The sequence below is a fragment of the Anabrus simplex genome, chromosome 1, assembly GCF_040414725.1.
Source record: "Anabrus simplex isolate iqAnaSimp1 chromosome 1, ASM4041472v1, whole genome shotgun sequence".
NCBI lineage: Eukaryota > Metazoa > Arthropoda > Insecta > Orthoptera > Tettigoniidae > Anabrus > Anabrus simplex.
Genome location: NC_090265.1, coordinates 1,072,164,282 through 1,072,185,732, shown reverse-complemented (window position 1 = coordinate 1,072,185,732; position 21,451 = coordinate 1,072,164,282). Strand labels below are relative to the sequence as shown.

At 40.0% G+C, this 21,451-nt stretch overlaps 2 protein-coding genes across 2 annotated transcripts in view; one reads left to right on the top strand and one right to left on the bottom strand.

Annotated features, from left to right (window-relative positions):
- BNIP3 (BCL2 interacting protein 3) overlaps positions 1-7,938 on the bottom strand; it is a 361,523-nt gene extending 353,585 nt beyond the window's left edge. The window contains exon 1 of the mRNA XM_067137160.2: positions 7,780-7,938. Within this exon, the coding sequence (XP_066993261.1) occupies positions 7,780-7,822 (43 nt within the window). The 5' untranslated portion in view covers positions 7,823-7,938. The remainder of the gene's footprint in view (positions 1-7,779) is intronic.
- A 239-nt stretch (positions 7,939-8,177) lies between these two features.
- Positions 8,178-21,451, top strand: part of Paip2 (polyA-binding protein interacting protein 2) — a 56,195-nt gene continuing 42,921 nt past the window's right edge. Inside the window, exon 1 of the mRNA XM_067137161.2 lies at positions 8,178-8,315. The gene's annotated coding sequence lies outside the window, so the exon portion shown is untranslated. The remainder of the gene's footprint in view (positions 8,316-21,451) is intronic.

Sequence of the window (21,451 nt, the reverse complement as noted above, 5' to 3'; positions counted from 1 at the left end):
GACTGCAGCGAGCTCAAGGAGTCGGTACACACCAGCAAGTATCGCCGCTCACCGGACAGCGCGTACCGCAGAGCTTCACAGATAGCATAGAACTCGTGTGTACACACTACAGGTTTTCGGGAGAGCAAAACGAAATATATAATTGTCAACAACGAACGCACAGCGCACTTTCGTTTCTGCCCTCGAACCATCCGTGTAAACGACGATTGAATCTAGATACCGGCCAACAACGGGCAGGAAGAGCCTCCGATAAATCGAGGGGTCCGTGTTTTCCTTCGGGCCAGTGTGTACATCCAGGATTATTTCAAGTCGTCGTATTATCCACGGAGGTACCCAACTTGGTTGTCTGACAAGATAGGGAACCGAAGGTACATCAAACAATCCGTAACTGCTATCCAAGCGTATTCCAACTAGCCGCGTTGCTAGAGGATAAGCAGCGTATAGACGACGGTTACCATTGTGGAATGCACAAGGATGATTTGGGTGAAGAGGTATCTGCCACAAACTTGCAGCATTGGACAGGAGCATTTTCTGGCGCCTCAGGTGGAAAGGCGGCACACCAGATTCAGCGAGCAGGCTAGCAATGGGGCTTGTACGAAAAGCTCCCGTTGACAACCTAACCCCGCTGTGGGGGATGCACTGATCTCTAGTGGGGGGATGCTATTCAGTTTCGCAAGAACGCTTTGCCTTGCTGATCTATATGTAGCACTGGTGTAGTCTAATCTGGATAAAATAGGTACCCAATAAAAATCGTAGGAGCACCGCGCGGTCAGCCGTTGCCCATGGTTCACAAACTTCGATGTGACTACAGTAACCCACACTACGAATCATCAATATTTAATAAGATTGTGTAATACTAATGACTTTGCGCTAGGCAATTCTTTGCTGAACGCGGAATTGCGTATATAAAGACGTCTTTCTAACCATAATCTTGGTAACAGACAATATGTCGCCGGCCTCGTGTCGGTAGATTTACTGGCACGGTAAAGAACTCCTGCGGGACAACATTCCGACATCTCGGCTTCCCCGAAAACCGTAAAAGTAGTTAGTGGGACGTAAAATTATAACATCAAAATACTAGACACAATCAACTGCTGCAGACGGCCTTTTCAAAATACTGTTGATAAGAGTTCTCCAAGAAGTTAGTTCAGTTAACGTTAAAATAAAGCAGTGCTATTGGTATACTGTAGGCCTATTATAATTTTTGTCACCACTATGTGATGGATGTCAGCACTGAAGAAGTGAAAAGATGAGAATTATCTATAATTGCTATTTTCTGAAAGCACATCGAGTATTTATGCCGTCTATGAATGCTGGTACAAGATAATTTTAAGGAACAAAATGACAAATTATTAGGCTAGCCAAATCAAGTCCATTTATAGTTGGTAGTAATGACACCGTCCCGGGTTCGATTCCCGGCCAGGCCAGGGATTTTTACCTGGACCTGAGGGCTGGTTCGAGGTCCACTCAGCCTACGTGATTAGAATTGAGGAGCTATCTGACGGTGAGATAGCGGCCCCGGTCTAGAAAGCCAAGAATAACGGCAGAGAGGATTCGTCGTCCTGACCACACGACACCTCGTAATCTGCAGGCCTTCGGGCTGAGCAGCGGTCGCATAGTAGGCCAAGGCCTTTCAAGGGCTGTAGTGCCATGGGGTTTGGTTTTTTTTTTTTAGTAATGACATCGTCCGCCTCCGTGGTGTAGTAGTTAATGTGATTAGCTGCCACGCCCGGAGGCCCGGGTTCGATTCCCGGTCCTGCCACGAAATTTGAAAAGTGGTACGAGGGCTGAAACGGGTCCACTCAGCCTCAGGAGGTCAACTGAGTACAGGTGGGTTCGATTCCCACCTCAGCCATCCTGGAAGTGATTTTCTGTGGTTTCCCACTTCTCTCCAGGCAAATGCCGAGATAGTAGGCTACCTAACTTAAGGCCACGGCAGCTTCCTTCCCTCTTCCTTGTCTCTCCCTTCCAATCTCCCCATGGCCCCCGCAAGGCCCGTGTTCAGTATAGCAGGTGAAGCTCCAGGACACTGCCCTTGAGGCGGTACAGGTGGGATCCCTCGCTGAGTCCGAGGAAAAAACCGACCCTGGAGGGTAAACAGATGAAGTAACGACACCCATATCCTGTGCACAGAAGAATGCATGAAAGAAATAAGTGCATTCCCATCTTTTAATTTCAGTGTTAATGTACCGTAGGTAGGGTTGCTATCTTGAAATTATCAAAATCCACGAAATGTAAAAATAAAGAAAAACAGTGAAAAACAAGACTAAATAAAACTGATGGATATCCAGTATCCTATAGATAATTTCTCATCGAACTGAAGTGTTTCTTCTTCTTCTTATTATTATTATTATTATTAATATAGTTAGCAACAGAACACGACAAACGCGATAAATCCTACCATCAATTCTCATTGTAGTCCTATCAACATAATTGCTAGTAGACACACACAAAAATCCCACAAAAATCGATACCCACCCACTGAAAATAACAAGATTAACATCTGCTAGTTTGCACACAAGAATCCAATGGCAAGAAACTTAAAACTAAAGAACGCATGGACAAAAAGACTACTGACCAATAGTGAAAGGAATGAGGAAGTTTTGGGAAATGAAATGATACTGGAGAGTGTTGCTGGAATGAAATATGATAGGAAAAACTTGAGTACCCGGAGAAAAACCTATCCCGCCTCCGCTTTGTCCAGCACAAATCACACCTGGAGCAACCGGGATTTGAACCACGGGACCCAGCGGTGAGAGGCCAGCGCGCTGCTGCCTGAGACACGGAGGCTCTATCAAGATGAAGAATACCAATACTATATAACGGTTCTACATAATAATAATAATAATAATAATAATAATAATAATAATAATAATAATAATAATAATATGTGTGTATGTTCAGCTTCAGCCCTAAGGCTGGTTGGATCCTCAACAGCAATGCCATCAGCTGTCATACATGGCCTAGGCATCACCGAAGAGGCGTACTAGGGAAATGAGGAGTGAGGTAGTTTCCCGTTGCTTTCCTCACCGAGCCAGGAGTTGCTATTACATATCAGTCTGCCAAGCCCACTGAAATGCATGCACCAACTGACCCTATGAGTAACATTTTCACACCATTCATAGCAGGGACTGGCTGCAGAAGGAATGGCATTACTAGCATCGCTCATATCTCAGTCGCTTTCATAGTGTCAAAGCCAAGTTAAAGACAGAGACAGATCAATGAAAGTAACAAAATTGCTCTAGCCCATACCAGAAGACATAGTGTACTGTAAACACTAGGTCCGGCTAGCAAAGGCACATAATAATAATATCACTGTACTAGCGTGAAGAAGGGCCATGTCACTTCGATTTCTGCAATAGGAGTGCTTGCTGGAACTGGATATCCTTAAATATATTTTCGTCCTTTAGAATCTTTATATAATACTGAAAAAAGTTTTAATTTTTTTCTAGTGGCTTTACGCTGCACCGACACAGACAGGTCTTATGGCGACGACGGAATAGAAAAGGGCTAGGAGTGAGAAGGAAGCGGCCGTGTCCTTGATTAAGGTACAGCCTGGTGTGAAAATGGGAAACCACGGAAAACCATCTTCTGAGCTGCTGACAATGGGATTCAAACCCACTATTTCCCGGATGCAAGCTCACACCGCTGCGCGCCTCTAACCGCACGGCCAACTCGCCCGGTAAAAATAGTTTTAAGTACAGTATTAAATTCGCTTTAACCGCCTCAATATCTGGCCTGTTTATTTTGTTGCTCCAGGAAGTAGACTTATCAAGGGGATACGGTGTAGGAGGGATACTGTGAGTGAAGGATGGCTGGGGATTTAAATGACGCTATGGAATGAGTATGTGGGAAACTGAGTGAGATTTGGAGATCCTAATGGATGGGTAGGAGATAGGCATATACGTTCAGGATGGCCTTCAGCTGGACTGCAATGGTACATCTACGTTAGGTAGTTTGTTTAGACGTGTTATAGGGCGGTACATTCAGGGGAACGGAGTGGATTGACAGTATTGGAAGCAGGAAGTCAGGTAAGGACGACATAAAATTGTTAGTATTTAACTATGTATAGAAGTATTGTAAATAAATAAATAAATAAATAAATAGAATTATTACCAGATATTGTAATAGGAGTTAAATACCGGATGAGAAAGGAAATTATGGACGCGGACATTTACTCATGGAACTGGAGTGTTTACCGTAGAGACAGGTTATTTTTTGGGGAAAGATAGGAGGGGGAATATTGCTATGGGCTTTACGTCGCACCGACACAGATAGGTCTTATGGCGACGATGGGATAGGAAAGGCCTAGGAGTTGGAAGGAAGCCCCAGCATTTGCCTGGTATGAAAATGGGAAACCACGGAAAACCATTTTCAGGGCTGCCGATAGTGGGATTCGAACCTACTATCTCCCGGATGCAAGCTCACAGCCGCGCGCCTCTACGCGCACGGCCAACTCGCCCGGTGAGGGGGAATATTCACACTGGTGAAAGAATTCGGAAGCTAAGAAAGCAGTAGCAGCTGGGACTGATACTATTTCTGGGTATATATTAGAGGCAATGGGTTAGGATATAGTGCCTTATCTGAAACACTTATTTGATTACCGTTTGCACGAAGGAGCGATACCAGATGAACGGAAAGTTGCTATAGTAGCCCCGCGTATGATAAACATAAAGCGAATAATTATGCCAGTCAGCTTGACATGTGTTTGTACAATCTGGAAAAGCATTCTTTCTGATTATATTTGATACGTTTGCAAAATTACTAATTGTTTTGATAGAAGGCAGTTCGGGTTTAGGAACAGTTATTCCAGTGAAACTCAACTCGTAGGATTCCAGCAAGTTACAGCAAATATTTTAGATTCAGGAGGTCAAATGGACTGTATGGCTAACGATTATCGAAGGCTTTTGACAGGGTAGACCATGGGAGACTACTGACGAAAATGATGGTTACTGGACTAGACAAAAGAGAGGATGAATGGGAGAATACATTTCTCGAAAACAGAATCCCGAGAATTAGAGTAGCCGACGTGTTATCTGATCATGTAGTGATTAAGAGGGGGAATCCCACAGGATAGTACTATTGGCTCTTTATATTTACTTATATATAATATAAAAACGATATGAATAAAAACTGGAATCACATATAGGGCTATTTGCGGATTATATCATACCTACTGTAAAGAATAGTAAACAAGTTACAAGAGTGTGTGCCTACAACGAGATCTAGACATTGTTGTGAGACGAACAGCAAACAATGGTATGATTGTAAAGGTTTATAAGTTTCACCAAGAGGAAAAATCCTCTGCGTTGACAGGGTGACATGAAATGGCGTATGACTTAGTGTCGGGAGTGTCCGAGGACAAGTTCGGCTCGCCAGATGAAGGTATTCTGATTTGACGTCCGTAGGCGACTGCGCGTCGTGATGAGGATGAAATGATGATGATGATGATGAAGACGACACATACACCCAGCCCCCGTGTGAGCGAAATTAACCAATTATAGTTAAAATTCCCGACCCCACCGGGAATAGAACCCGGGACTCCTGCCAGCACGCTAACCATTTAGCTATGGAGTCGGACGTTCACAGGGTGATAGTACCTCATAGGAATCACTATGCACCTATAGGTGTTAATATAAAGAATGAACTTTGTTGGAGTAATCACATTAACGAAATTTCAAAGAAAGATTACGTATCTCTTTACGTGGTTATGAGGATATTTAGGGGTTGTAGGAAGGATGTAAAGGAGAGGGCGTATAGTGGTGGTGATTACTGTTTTAGGAGGAAGTACAACTAGGCAACCATCCTCAAAGAGGACATTCAAGATTCTCGTAAGACCCTAATTAGAGTAGGGTTCAAGAATGAGGGACCCCACACCAGGACTACTTTATACAAGAACTCGAAGAGATCCAAAGAAAAGCAGCATGATTTGTTCTTGGTGATTTCCGACAAAAGAGTAGTGTTACGAGAATGTTGCAAACTTTGGGTAGGAAGACTTGGGAGTAAGGAGACGAAATCGACTAAGCGGTATGTTCCGAGTTGTCAATGGAGAGATGGCATGGAATGGCAATAGTAGACGAATAAACTTGAGTGGAACGTTTAAAAATAGAAAGATCATGATATGAAGATAAAGTTGGAATTCATGAGGACGTTTCGGGGCAAATATTCATTGATAGGACAAGGAGTATGGGAATTTATCAAGGGACATGTTCGATAAATTTCCAAGTTCATTGAAAATATTTAAGAAAAGGCTAGGTAAACATTTATAAGGAATCTGCCACTTGGGCGACAGCCCTAAATACATCATTGATGACATGTTGATTGATACATTTAACCACAATGTAAATAACTGACACAAGCAGCTGGTCACATGAAGAGGATGCCAGTAAACAGAACTGCAAGGAAGGAATTTGACAGAATGGTAGAAGGAAGACGACCCGTGGGAAGGCCACGAAGGAAATGGATAGATTTAGTTAAGAGCGATGTACTGCTGAGAGGTGATGACTGGGACAAGTTGGTGGAGGAAGAATGGTACAAGGACAGGATGAGATGGAGGAGGCTCATATACCACACCCGGGAAACTGGAGATGGTTTAGGATGATGATGATGATGATGATGAAGCAGCTGGAATGGCCTAGAAGCAGTTTTAACTATTGTTATTCTAAAGAACAAACCATTCGGATAAGAAGTCCCTACGACTGTATGAATATGTAATGATTCTTAGGAATTTATCATATCCTACAGTAGCTCCAAGAGTAGAGCTTTATCCAAATGCTATCTAGGATAAACCTATCACGGTTGGTCAATTAGCAATGTTTTATAGGGAGGTCTCTCCATATGCAAACTACCCTTTAGATAATCGCGGCAGCCTCCAAGCAAAATCAGTTTCAATATTTGCAAGGACACACGGCAAAAAAACATCATGAAGGGGATCATGCAGGCTAACCACCATAGTTCGCGCTTCCCCTGAGCCATAGGCCTATTCTTGCAGACTAACAGCTGAACTTGAACATATTACAGAAGAAAGTAAACAGCAAACAAAAAAAAGACTAATCGAAAATATTGGATGCTCATTCAAAGATGACAGGCGGTAGAAAAGTAATGACACAAAATGTTTATTAAAAAGGACGCAATTGCAATGGCTTAACTTGAGGTAAATAATTGTATGTTAGGCGCGGAATTTAATTAGCCATAAATTTACAATCATTATATTGTGATCAAGGATTATCGCTCCTTGCAAGATCAACAATAGAGATACGTAATTTTGTCCATAAACATGATTGGCGTTTGCACAGCTTATCGACGCATTTTCTATTTTTATTATGAGTAAAAGTAAATTTTAAAAAATCGTTATTTGCAACAACTGCACCATTAATTCCAAAAGCCTACACTGTCTTCCACATTACATATATTCTTGACCATAACGTCTTTACTAAATTAAACATTGCGCTATGTATACATATATATCTGAAAGTAAAAGCCTGTTTATTGCTCTCGTCTTGCAAACACCATTACCATAGCGCAGAGATATGCGTACTGCAGCACACAAACCACAATAATGCAGTATATCGATTGCTGCATGTTTATTTAACTATAAATTGGTGCCTAATACTGCTACGTTTAGGATTATTTATCTTAATTTAAATACAACACACATACATTCAGCAAGAAAGAAAATATCGCGACAATGTCAAACAATTCCTTTTCTATTCGTCTGACAGCTGTGCTTATATGATCAATATCAGTTAATTAATAAATTACATTACAAAACAATCTTACCTCCAAGAACATCTTCACTGACAGATTTCGGAGTCGATGTCATTGCAGATCACACATCAACAATATACCACGAGTGCAGAAAACCAACTGACAGATAGTCGGGCGAGCAACTCGAAGCATTAACGATGCCTGCGGGGCTGACGCTTTGTTTTGGTAGAACGTCAACATGAAACGTCACAGGACTCCAGCCATTCACAGGCGACCTTACATGGCCTGAATTCTGCGATAGTAAACATGCGATTCTTGTTTGTATCAAGTCTCTATTGACTAAAATAGTATAATTCTATTTAGGAGAATAACATATTTGAAAAATTACTCTATTCGATCATTTCCTAGAGTGATTTCCAATGTCTTTTGCCCTCTGAAAGTAGATTTTTCTGTTGAACTTTGGGTTGTAATGCCGAGCTTTGCTTACAGATCGCAGCAGCGTCTGAAGTCTTGAACAGCTGATTGCGTTTCCCTAAACGTATTCCTAAGTTATCAGTGAAAACTAGGTCCATTGGAAATTACGAAGGTTAAATTTCACGTTGTGAAAGGTATGCTCAGACTACTTTTATATTGTATTTTAATCCTATTTGGTTATATTCTTTTGTAGTGTATTTCAAATAGATCCATAAGCCCAACTATTTTGTACATATACATTCTAAATTTATCTCAAATAAAATGGTCGCTGTGATCTGTCAGCGTGACCTACAGAAAATCCAGCGAATTGCCTAAATGTTTGCAAGTTAATTTCTCGAGTAAGCAAATGTTATTACTACTGACTTTTCGTCAGAAAATGCATGTCCCTGTTAGCACGGAATGGGTATTTTGTGTAAATTTGGTTAGTGAAGAGTCCATATGTCAATTTTCGCAATTGGTTGTAACCTACTTAGATGCTGTTGCATTTTTCTGGCTTTGAATGTGAAAATCTTCTCCATTTCGTACTAATTTCTTATTAAGAATCAGCGTATAATAAGTAATGCTATTTTAAAATATATTGTATAATCTCTACTACTGATGAGAAATTTACTTTGTATTCCCACCTAGGTAAACAGAGCTAATGAGAATATCTGTGTAATTTTTACACTTATCATTAAGTTTCACGTTTTTATACACATGAAAAGAGTGTGTAGAGATTATTGTACATTTTAAATAAGAATTGGACACCAACATTTTATACGGGACCTAAAAATATTTAAATTGGGCGTTATTTATTTATGCAAGGATTTTTCACTGTTCTTTGTTTTTATAAAATCACAAACTTTAAAATTTTGTTTTGTACATACAAGGCAGAGTTAGATAATTTATATCATAGTGATCATTGAAATAATTTGCTTTATTTTACTTCTATAATGTTTTACATAATTACCAAACGATAACCATAATTGATTGCCACATCCATAGATTATTCTGACTTGAGAGGATTTATATAATATTAGCAAAAGAAGAAAATTAGTTTCTCATCTGCTGTAAAGACTGAAAGAGTATTTGTTGAAGAAAAAGGAAAGAAAAGGAAAGAAAGTCTATCACTAACGTAGAAGAGGTAGTGAAACATATGGACATTTTTTATATGGGTACAATTTCTTGTCGCACTGAAAGAAACCACCATCTCCTACATAAAAATCTGCCAGTGCCTATTGAATGAAAGACCCAGTTATCTTCTAATTTAGTGTGGACTCGTCTGAATACTGCTCCTTTTCAGCAGTTTTCTATGAGATTATAGACTAAATCCTTATAGAATTCATGATTGTCCACTAAATCACTCAACAAGGCCATTATTTACCCATGCATAACCATGAGATCCTGATATTTCTCTGATTTATGCAGCACTTCTTTTTGGTTGTTATCAAACATGGTTTTATGGGTTTATTGCTGAGTAGCATGGTTGGTTAGATGTATAGGCCTATATCCTGTGCTCAAGTTCTTGATTTAATAGCTAAGTTATTTTAAACTAGAGTTTCTTTGAATTTAAACATTGTATTTAACTACAGTGTATGATCAGATGTGCTAGTATAAGAGAGTTAGTACAGTGTGTGGGCATTTAAAGGCGGTATGATGCCCATAACCATTTGTTAGCCTACTCAAATGAAGTTGAGGATTTTACAATATAATTATTAACTGCCTCAAAGTAAAAATATTAGACAATTTGCTGTAATAAGTACCCAGCTGGCCCTGTAGTGTAGTGGTAACGTTCATGCCTCTTACCCGGAGGCCCTGAGTTTGATTCCCGGCCAGATCAGGGATTTTTACCTGGATCCGAGGGCTGGTTTGGGGTTCACTCAGCCTAAGTGATTACAATTGAGGAGCTAAGTGATGGTGAGATAGCGACCCCGGTCTAGAAAGCTAAGAATAACAGCAGAGAGGATTCGTTGTGCCGCCCACACGACGCCTCATAATCTGCAGGTCTTCAGGCTGAGCAGCGGTAGGCCATGGTCCTTCGGGACTGTTGTACCATGGGGTTTTACTAAATACTAGGAAGAAAAAGAAAGTTCTGTTAGAATAATTTGTAATGCATATTTCCTATGAACAGTAATGCTTTTCACAAAATCTTTCATCTTCATATGCTTCAGGCTGTAAAATTGGTAATTATGAAAGTGTCTTAAAAATATTGAATTCCATGCATAAACCTTTTGAGGTACATTTTTGTTTGTACTGTCTCTAGGGTTATTATTACCATATTATTATTATTATTATTATTATTATTATTATTATTATTATTATTATTATTATTATTATTATTATTATTGTTGTATTATTTATTTATTTTCCACAAATTGGTAATACAATTCAGGGATGGTGAATGGAGAAAGACCAAAGTTCCACATGTATGAAGGTGCCTCCAACCCCACAGTATTAAATAAAAACAATTGTAGACTAAGTTACAGAATGTACTTACGGGTATACACAATTACTGTACTTACATAGACACATTATTTACATAATATTCACAGAATCTGTTGTACATTCAAGTAATTCTACTTGCACAAACATGAACCTCCACATATACTCTAGTTAGGCTGACTCATTCATACCCACATACAGTCTCACACACTCCGTCCTTCGATCCGTACTGAATATTCACACAAAATTTAAATCTCGGTAAAAATTTTGTTAACAGTACGTTCATTTTATCTCTTTACAGAACTTTTCAATAGGAATTTCTTTTGTCTGTGTTGCGAGTTCATTCCACAGCTGAGCGGAACAAACCACTTTGATAAGATGCTGTTCTTGCAAGTGGAGAGAAAAGGAGCACACCTCGATCTCTTTAACAGTATGGTAGTTCAGCTCTAAGCAGTTGAAAGGGTTGATGTGAATGTTACCTGCGAGGAGTTTTCTTAGAAAAGCAATATATATTTGTTTACAGACAGCTGTTATGGGGGGGGCAGTAACTTGGCTGTATTTAAATGAATGTGTTGAGTAATTAGTCAATTTGCTCGGCGTTAAACTCTCCCTAGTTCCACCGTGTTCCCTCTACTGTAGAGGGTTGCCAGGAGGAAGCCTATACAACAATGTTGTGTGTACTAATGTCAAATAGGCTGTGTGAATGGTTTTCTTTCTAGCTCCCAGTAGAGATCTTCGGATACTCCACATGAGTGTTCCAATTTAAATTGCTGCCAATCTGAATGCTAAGCAATTTTATTGAGGTGCAAGGCATCAGGTTTTTGCGGCACAGTGGAATTGAATATAACAGTGTTCTTGCTCTGTTTAAGTGGATATATTTACACTTCTGTACATTCGTAGACATTCTGTTTACATTGCATTCCACAGAGCCACATTGTCAAGAGCTGATTTTAACATATTATGTCATTCTCATTTAGCGATTAGTTCCACTGAGTGAGGAACTCCACGGAAATACTTGTGCCTGTGATTATGTTGCTAGTGAGTAGTAACCTTATGTGCAAAACACCATATGTTTGTGTTACCTGCGAGTTGTGCCATTGTGTACGACTTACCATGGGTCTACATCACCTGTGATTAGTACCATTATGAGTGGCTGGTTCCTGGATTTTGGACCCCTTTAGATAAGTATAGGGCCTATAAGTACTTAAGGCATTGTGAATAGGATCTACTGATTGTATTTGTTTCACAATTTTTTCATTGTCATTCGTTTTAGACTCTAGTCAGTAGATACATTTTGAAGTTTCAATTTTAATTTTGTTCACCTCATACCATTAGGGGCCTATGACCTAGCTGTTAGGCCCCTTTAAACATCATCATAGTCATCATCATCATCAGCAGCAGCTGCAGTAAAGAGGGTCATCAAGTTGTACTTCCCTTAAAAACATTCTCCAGCACCATTCACCATCAGAATTTGAGAAACCTGTTTGCCCAGTGATTTTTCATTTGTAGTTCAGATAAACTAAAAACACTAGGTTTAACACGATCTCTGTGGGAAAAGGGAGCAACAAAAAGAAGAAACGAGAATAAACAGCAAGGGACAAGGACAATCTCCACATCTTCTCACACTGTTGCTCCTAATCAATTTCATTTCTTCATCAGGAGGGCAGACATTGGCACTCAGTGAGGGCCATCTTGACTGATCTCAAAACTGGATGTGGGAGGTGTAACATCAAAAGAAAGCCTAATAAGCACAGGGAAAAGGAAGAGTCAAAACAATAAAAGATGAATACAGGTGGTTAAAGACTAGAAACTCAGGTCAAACACAAAGGCATCCAATGACTAGAAATGGAAAGGAACAAACAAGTGACAGACAGTAATATTTAAAAAGGTTAGAAGTAACACTCATTACGATAAATGCAATGACAGGTTAGTGTGGGAGGAGGCAGCTGTGTAAAAAGTGACTAGGCCAGACACGAAACACAAAAGGACAAGGTACAATGGCACTCTTTGTGCACTGTCATATGTGTGGATGGGCTCTCTCCTTGTCAATCCCAGTTCTTTGATATCCATTTCAACAGGAAGGGGCATTGACATTTAATTGAGGGGACTGTCTTCATAGATATTCACTTGTGGAAAGGTGAGGTAAAATTAAATCCAGATCAGCACAGGAAAAGGGGAGTGGAAAAAAGATAAGGTTTAAGTAGGTGGCAAAAGGTTGAAAATATAATAGCATAATAGCCAATTTTTTTCTCGTGCAGGATGGAAGACACATCACTGGATATGAGGCAGTAATGTTTTCCTGCTCTTCAAGCACTTGTTGTTATAGTGTTGTATGGTACCCCTTTCAGTCACATGTGTTTGCAAGATGTTTCTATCATTATTGTAATTAGTTTTCTGGAGTAAACACGCTGTGTTAAGTCCTGAAGATACTGCAAAAATTGTTGCTTTGGTGGAAGATAGTCGCAGCATGTATTATGTTGCAGGAGTGTTGAGAATGATACCTTCCATATTTTCCAGTGTAAGAAGGTATAGGGAAACTGAAGGCTACTAAAGGAGACCAGGATCAGGCCTGTGAAGAGCAGCATCACTTCGTACGGCTTTTAAGTTTTCCGCAACTGTCACACCACTGCTGTTGAAGTAAGAAATAGACTTCACCAAGTTGAAGGCTCAATGTTAGTGAGAGAACTGTCTGAAGAATACCGGAAGAATCCAATCTTCAAACCAGAATAGCATCACAGAAATCAACTGCATTTCACAAGAAAACATCATGGCTGGACATTACAACAATGGGAAAAAGTGCTGTTCACTGAGTCACAATATGGACTGGGTTCACCTGATTAGAGAAAAGGGTCTGGAGAAGGCCTCGGGAAAGGTATTCCCCTTGCACATTCTCGCCCAGGACACCTCTTGAGGATGGTTCTCGAATGGTGTGGACAGGAATCAATATGACTGAAAAGATGGATTTGGTCTTTGTGGAGCATGGGAGCCTTACAGCACTTTGGTGTATTGAGGAAATCTTTCTGGAGCTTGTTGTTCTTTTCACTCCATTTATTGGTGATGGTTTCACATTAATGCAGGACGATACACATTCACACGTTGCAAAGTTGCAAACAGTTCTTGGATGAAGCAGTGATTCATGTTCTGGTTTGGCTTTCTTGAAGCCCCAATTTGAATCCTATTATGAATCTATGGGTCGAGTTGGGGAGAAGGGTCCATCAGCACTATCCAGAACTCTACAGGGCCTACGAGAAGCCCTGCTGGAAGAATTGAGATACGATTTCTTAAGAGGACATTGCAGTGTTAATCAGGAGTATGCCTGAAAGGTCGGATGCCGTGATTGGTGCAAGAGGAGGTAAAACATGCTTCTGAGGATGAGAAAAAAGAAGTCCTTGAAGTAAAGTGTGAAGTGTAAAAAACCAAAACAGAGATGAATTAACTTCATGACCTTCCTCAAAATATGCTTGAAGTGTAAAGCCATAGGTGTTACTTATGTATCTCTGTCTCATTTCAATCAAATTGTTCATAAGAAATCATAGTTTTTCATTTTCGGACACCTAAGGGAGTCTGTACCAAAATATTTTTTTATAGTTGATTGTCATGAAGTGACTGGAATTTTAAACAAACCCCAGGTGTTTCTAAGGAATTGAAGTGTTCAGTTTTTTTGTGCCTGTGAATGTAGGCTATATATTAAACTAGCTGAAGTACCCATGCTTCGCAACAGGACAAAAATTACAATGTGAAGGTGACCTCTCCAACCCAATGGCAAGTACGCGTGGAGGTGATAGGTGAGGTGCGGCACGGAGGCAGTGTTTTATAGCACACATTCAGGTTTTATTCGGTAAACGTTGGAGATACACAAAAAGTGGTAAGGACCCTTCGTATAGGAAGTTAAATTGTAGACCTCATATATGCCATCAAAAGTTTGCTATTTCTTAGCGTTCTCTTTTTATTTTAGATGGAATTATGAACGTTTGAAATCAAAGGGTGTAGTGATGTCGCTAAAATGATCGCCGTCTTTAAATAGTGCAAAATATCAAAATCAAACATTGCCTATGTGTTAACCATATAAATAAGCTATATCCATGCAAAATTTAATGTAAATTGGGCCAGTGGTTTTTGCGTGATTAACACACAGACACACACACCCCCATTTCATTTTTATATATTAGTATAGATGCCTCACTCCCCTAAGCATATCTTTTTTTTTTTTTCTTTCATACTTGGTTGTTATAAGTCTAACTACTGTATATTTAAACTTCAGTAGCAGGTTTTCTATTTAATCAGCAAAAATAACTTTCCTTTTACATGCATTGATGAGCAATTGAATTGGAGATAGCTGCCGTTATGGCAAAATGGCACAGGTCTGCATGGCAAATCTATTAATTCAGCGTGAAATATGTTTGTAATGTTATAAGTCCTCCTCCTGATTGTGTGTGTAACAAGGTATGAGATCTCGGTGCATTTAATCGCAGTCAGATTGTCAGTGCCCTGTTTATTGGTTATTCTATCTCTGAAGTCATGCAGGCAATAGGCTTTCCATGGACTACCGTGTCACGAGTGTACCATGAGTACATAAATTCAGGTAAAACCACCATTGCCAGGCTCAGTTGCTGTGATGACAGGGGCCACTGTCAACTGAATTGGATTGTAAAAGTGGATAGACAGGTCACAGTGCAACAGATTACTTGGAGATTCAATGCTGGATAACAATGAAACGTGAGCAGCCAAACAGTCCAGGATCACTTCGTCGGATTGAGGTTCAGAAGTCATCCTCCCACTTGGGTACCATTGTTCACCGCATGTTCCAAGGCACAAAGAACGACTTTGGCACAGTAGCACCACCAGTGACCACTCTCCTGGACGAAATGAGTTGTACAGTTTGTACACATTGATGGCAGGGTACGAGTGCATGATCAAGCACTCGTGACAATGGATTAGTCTTGTCAGTAGGATACACTTCAGGCCAGAGGTGGTTGTATTATCATGTGGAATGAAATGGGACCCCTAATGCATCCAACAACGTTCCTCATCCACGAACTATACAGGAACCTGCTGACAGATGTCTGCTAATTTCTTCACCTTCAGCACACTGCAGGAGACCTGTATATATGATAAGACAATGCACTTTCTACTCGCTCCTGAATTGTGGTTGATTAGATTGATGAACACACTATCCACAAGAGGTTGCTTGGTCCCTGAGGTCACCTGACCTCAACCCTGTTGAGCACATCTAGGATGCTATTGAAGGATATGGACACTTTTGACCCTGTACCAAACAGTTTTGTAAATTGAAGCTGTGCAGTAGTCATGGAACAGTATGACTTTCCATGCTTCCGGTATTTTGCGGAGTCCCCGTCATGCTGCATTGCCAACACAACTAACCACATATCTCTAATTCAAATCCAGGTCCTTGTCTTAACCATTGTAATTCTGCTTCAGCAACTGTGTTGGTCTTGATTCAATAAGAGTAACACATTCTTTTTTCAGTCAGCATAATTTTATTATTCAGAAAAGTGAGACATGACTAGTTTCTCTTCCTTTATTGATAGTGGCATCTTCATTGTCTCAATTGCTATGTTTATGTTTTTGAAGTTATCTTTTATTAATTTGATGGTCATTTAAAAATATTTTATTATCCAACTCGTAGGTGATTGATCCAGGTTTTGATTCTCGTCTTTTTCTTCTTTTCTTTTCCTGGCCGTATGTGTTTGCAGGGTGGGCATTCCTGATTATCTCTCAGGGTCAGCTCTTCTGATCCATAGAGAGCATTCCCTCCGCTTCTGTATCTGAGCAGCAGGGATGTTGTACCAAAATTTAATATTTTTCTTAGGCTACAAGGGACCAGACAGACGTTAGACTTGACGAAGCCACACTCTTCAGTGATGGAGTCACTCTCAAATGTTATAGTTCCATTTATAGGCCTGCAATGTGTTCTTTGAATATTTCTGTGAAATGATCAGAAAATTCTTCAGCATCACTGTTCATAAAAGAAGTTGAAATAAACTGTGCCAGAAGATCTCTAATTCGGTGATCCTTACGTTATATTACTAGTGATGGTAGCAAGTCACTGAAGTGCTGCAGTACTCATACTCTGCTATGCCAGCAAACTTCTGTATGAAGGAGGTGGTTACCATACAATTGAGCTTATCTGCCAGGACTCTGAACAATCATTTTTGAGAGCATGCACCATCACATGGTTAACAATATTAATTACAAGTTTCATGACTTCACATAGTTTGAACAATTTTGAACATAGTTTGCTGCAGTGGAAGGACACAAAATTCAGGAAATTATAATCTTTCCTGCACAAAGCAAGGAAACCCTTATGAAAAAAGGTAAAAGCTGTTGCTCCATCTGAATGATAGCTACAAGCTTGCTGAATGGAACGTTATGAAGGGGTGAAGTTCTTGATCTGGAGTAAATATCCTGTCGTTCAATCAATCAATCAATACTGATCATTTAGGGCAGTCGCCCAGGTGGCAGATTCCCTATCTGTTGTTATCCTAGCCTTTTGTTATGATTTCAATGACATTGGAAATTTATTGAACATCTCCCCTGGTAAGTTATTCCAATACCTAACTCCCCTTCCTATAAATATATATTTGCCCCAATTTGTCCTCTTGAATTCCAACTTTATCTTCATATTGCGATCTTTCCTACTTTTAAAGATGCCACTCAAATTTATTCATGTACTAATGTCATTCCACGCCATTTCTCCGGTGACAGCTCGGAACCTACCACTCGGTCGAGCAGTTCGTCTCCTTTTCCCCAGTTCTTACCAGCCCAAACTTTGCAACAGTTTTGTAATGTTACTCTTTTGTTGGAAATCACCCAGAACAAATCGAGCTGCTTTTCTTTGGATTTTTTCCAGTTCTTGAATCAAGTAATCCTGATGAGGGTCCCATACACTGGAACCATACTCTAGTTGGGGTCTTACCAGAGACATATAAGCCCTCTCCTTTATATCCTTACAACAACCCCTCAACACCCTCATAACCATATGCAGAGATCTGTATCCTTTATTTACAATCCCATTTATGTGATTACCCCAATGAAGATCTTTCCTTATATTAATACCCAGATACTTAACAGTGATTCCCAAAAGGAACTTTCACCCCATCAATGCAGTAATTAAAACTGAGAGGACTTTTAACCCCATTTATCAACATACCATTGCTTGCTGTCCATCTCACAACATTATCGAGGTCATTTTGCAGTTGCTCACAATCTTGTAACCGATTTATTACTCTATAGAGAATAACATCATCCGCAAAAAGCCTTGCCTCCGATTCCACTCCAATAATACTGCCTTGAGGAATTCCCCTCTTAATTATTACAGGGTCAGATAAAGCTTCACCTACTCTAATTCTCTGAGATGTATTTTCTAGAAATAAATCCACCCATTCAGTCACCCTTTTGTCTAGTCCAATTGTACTCATTTTTGCCAGTATTCTCCCATGATCCACCCCATCAAATGCTTTAGACAGGTTAATTGTGATACAGTCTATTTGACCTCCAAAATCCAAAATATCTGCTATATCTTGCTGGAATCTTACAAGTTCAGCTTCAGTGGAATAACCTTTCCTAAAACCAAATTGCCTTCTATCGAACCATTTATTAATTTCGCAAACATGTCAAATATAATCAGAAAGAATGCCTTGCCAAAACTTACATGCAATGCATGTCAAACTGGCCTGAAATTTTCAGCTTTATGTCTATCACCCTTTACTTTATACATGGGGGCTACTATAGCAACTCTCCATTCGTTTGGTATAGCTCCTTCAACCAAACAATAATCAAATAAGTAGTTCAGATATGGTACTATATCCCAACCCATTGTCTTTAGTATATCCCCAGAAATCTTATCAATTCCAGCTGCTTTTCTAGTTTTCAACTTTTGTACTTTATTGTAAATATCATTGCTATCATATGTAAATTTTAATACTTCCTTAGCCATAGTCACCTCCCCTATCTGGACATTTTCCTTGTAACCAATAATCTTTGCTTACTGCTGACTGAATACTTCTGCCTTTTGAAAATCCTCATATACACACACTCCTTGTTCATTAATTATTCCTGGAATGTCCTTCTTGGAACCTGTTTCTGCCTTAAAGTACCTATACATACTATTTTTCACTAAAATTTGTATGGCCGCCAATTATGCTTATCATGTTATCCTTAGCTGTCTTCTTTGCTACATTCAATTTCCTAGTAAGTTCCTTCAATTTCTCCTTACTTCCACAGCCATTTCTAACTCTATTTCTTTCCAATCTGCACCTCCTTCTTAGTCTCTTTATTTCTCTATTATAATAAGATGGGTCTTTATCATTCCTTACCACCTTTAAAGGTACAAACCTGTTTTCACATTCCTCAACAATTTCTTTAAACCCATCCCCGAGTGTTTACATTCTTATTTACCGTTTTCCACATATCATTAGTTTTTATAAACAGCCACATGCCTGCTTTATCAGCCACATGGTACTACCTAATAGTCCTAATTTTGATCTCTTCCTTTCTATCACATTTATTTTTAACTACGACAAAAACAGCTTCGTGATCACTAATACCATCTATTACTTCGGTTTCTCTATAGAGCTCATCTGGTTTTATTAGCACCACATCCAGGATATTTTTCCCTCTGGTTGGTTCTGTCACTTTCTAAATTAGCTGTCCTTCTCATATTAGCTTATTTGCCATTTTTTGGTCATGCTTCCTGTCGTTCGCATTTCCTTCCCAATTGACATTTGGTAAATCAAGATCTCCCACTACAATCACAATCCTTTCCATGTCGTTTCCCACATAGCTCATTATCTTATCAAATAATTCTGAAACTGTGTCAGCACTACCCTTTCCTGGTCTGTACACTCCAAAGACATAAAATTTCCTATTATCTTTAGAAATGAGCCTTACACCTAGAATTTCATGATTCTCATCTTTAACTTTTTCGTAGCTTAAAAATTGTTCTTTCGCCAGAATGAATACTCACCCTCCCACCATTCCTATCCTATCTCTACAATACACACTCCAGTTTCGTGAGAATTTCTGCATCCATTATATCGTGCTTTGTCCCTTCAAAGGAATAATTTTCCACTGTTCCTCTCACTGAAAAGTCATTACACTAGTTGCATTCATCAAGCTAAAGTGAGAAATAATGTCGTTTTGTCACTTTTCAGTTGTGAAACCACTTCAGTAGACATAACTTCTTCTCTCCTCACGAAATTATTTGATGAAAACTGAGTTTACTTCAGGGCATTTATGATTTCCACTTTATTTCTAAATGTGTCGAATAAAACGTCTGTCTTTAGAAATACCATATCTCCTTTAACATTCCTCTTTCTGCAAATGGCATTTCCTCCTGGAAGTGATCTGAGATGCATGATAGGAAGTAGGTGGCACCTTTGTTTTTGTTCGTCGTTTTAAAACACAGACCTGCTTTCCGTGTTATCTTTAACTGCCTTACCGTTTACTTTAATTATAGCTGATTTTAGAGGAAACTCTTCTTTAATTGTTGCTTAGACTGTTCTGTTGTGGAGTTATAAATTTCCTCATCTATTTGCATGATACAACAGACAAATACTACCAAACAGGGTAGCTTTGGACATATTTTCACATTCTTTCATTACGTTACTAAAACTGCTCACTCCACGGGGAGAAAAATTGTTGTAATACCTTCATCATGATCTTACCCATAACCTGGGGCAACATTGGACATAGGTACAAAACACGTAATTGTCTGTATACGCTCTCTGGGGTAATTTTGGAGATCCTAGTATAGACCCCCCCCTCCTGCGAGTGGGAGACGCACATGTAGAATACATCCGCGGTATCCCCTGCCTGTCGTAAGAGGCGACTAACAGGGGCCCAAGGGGCTCTCAACTTCGGAGTGTGGATTGGCGACCACGGTGTCCTTAGCTGAGTCATGGCATTGCTTCCACTTTCTTGTGCCAGGCTCCTCACTTTCGTCTATCCTATCCTACCTCCCTTGGTCAGCTCTTGTTCTTTTCCGACCCCGGAGGTATTAGAGCATTCGAGGCCTAAGGAGTCTTTCGTTTTCACGCCCTTCGTGGCCCTTGCCTTTCATCGTCCGTTAGTTCACTTTTGGAAGTGACGGATCTCTTCTTTTTTCTCTCTCTTTACCCCCTGTGGGTGGGGGCCGCAGACGAAAAATACACCCACGGTATCCTCTGTTTGTCGTGAGAGGCGACTAAAAGGGGCAACCAAGGGATGATTGAATTAGAACCATGAAACTACTTTTGATTCCTACCATCACGTGGGGAACACCATGGGTTGCCTATACTTGAAGTAGTACCACTATATTAGGTACGAAATAGGTTTGTGATTAGTAGCAGAAGAGGGGGTTCTCCTGTGGGTTTCCAGTACCCATGCGTTGTACCCATGTGAGCAACACCGCGGGTCTGGGCATTGCCTGTGAGTTGTACCACTATATGAGTGACACCGTGGGTCTGCGTTGCCTGTGATTAGTACCCACTATGTGAGGAACACCACAATAATACCGGCACCCATGACTAGTACACCTAGATGAAGAACCTCATCAGTTTCCGTTGGCTATGAGTGGCGCCATTGTGTGAGAAACACCATAGGTCTGTGTTACCTGTACGAAGTACAATACTTGTGAGTAGTACCTTCTTGTGCAGAACACCATGAGTCTTCGCTACTTGTGATTAGTACCCCAACATGACAAATACCATGGTTCTACTTTACTCGTGAGATGTACCATTCTGAGGGTCCTTAGACCTGAATTTTGGGCCCCTTTAGACATCAAGCATCCTCGATTCAGGATTGTGCTTTATAAGTGGTCACTTGGTCAGCTACTATTTTTTTTTGTTTT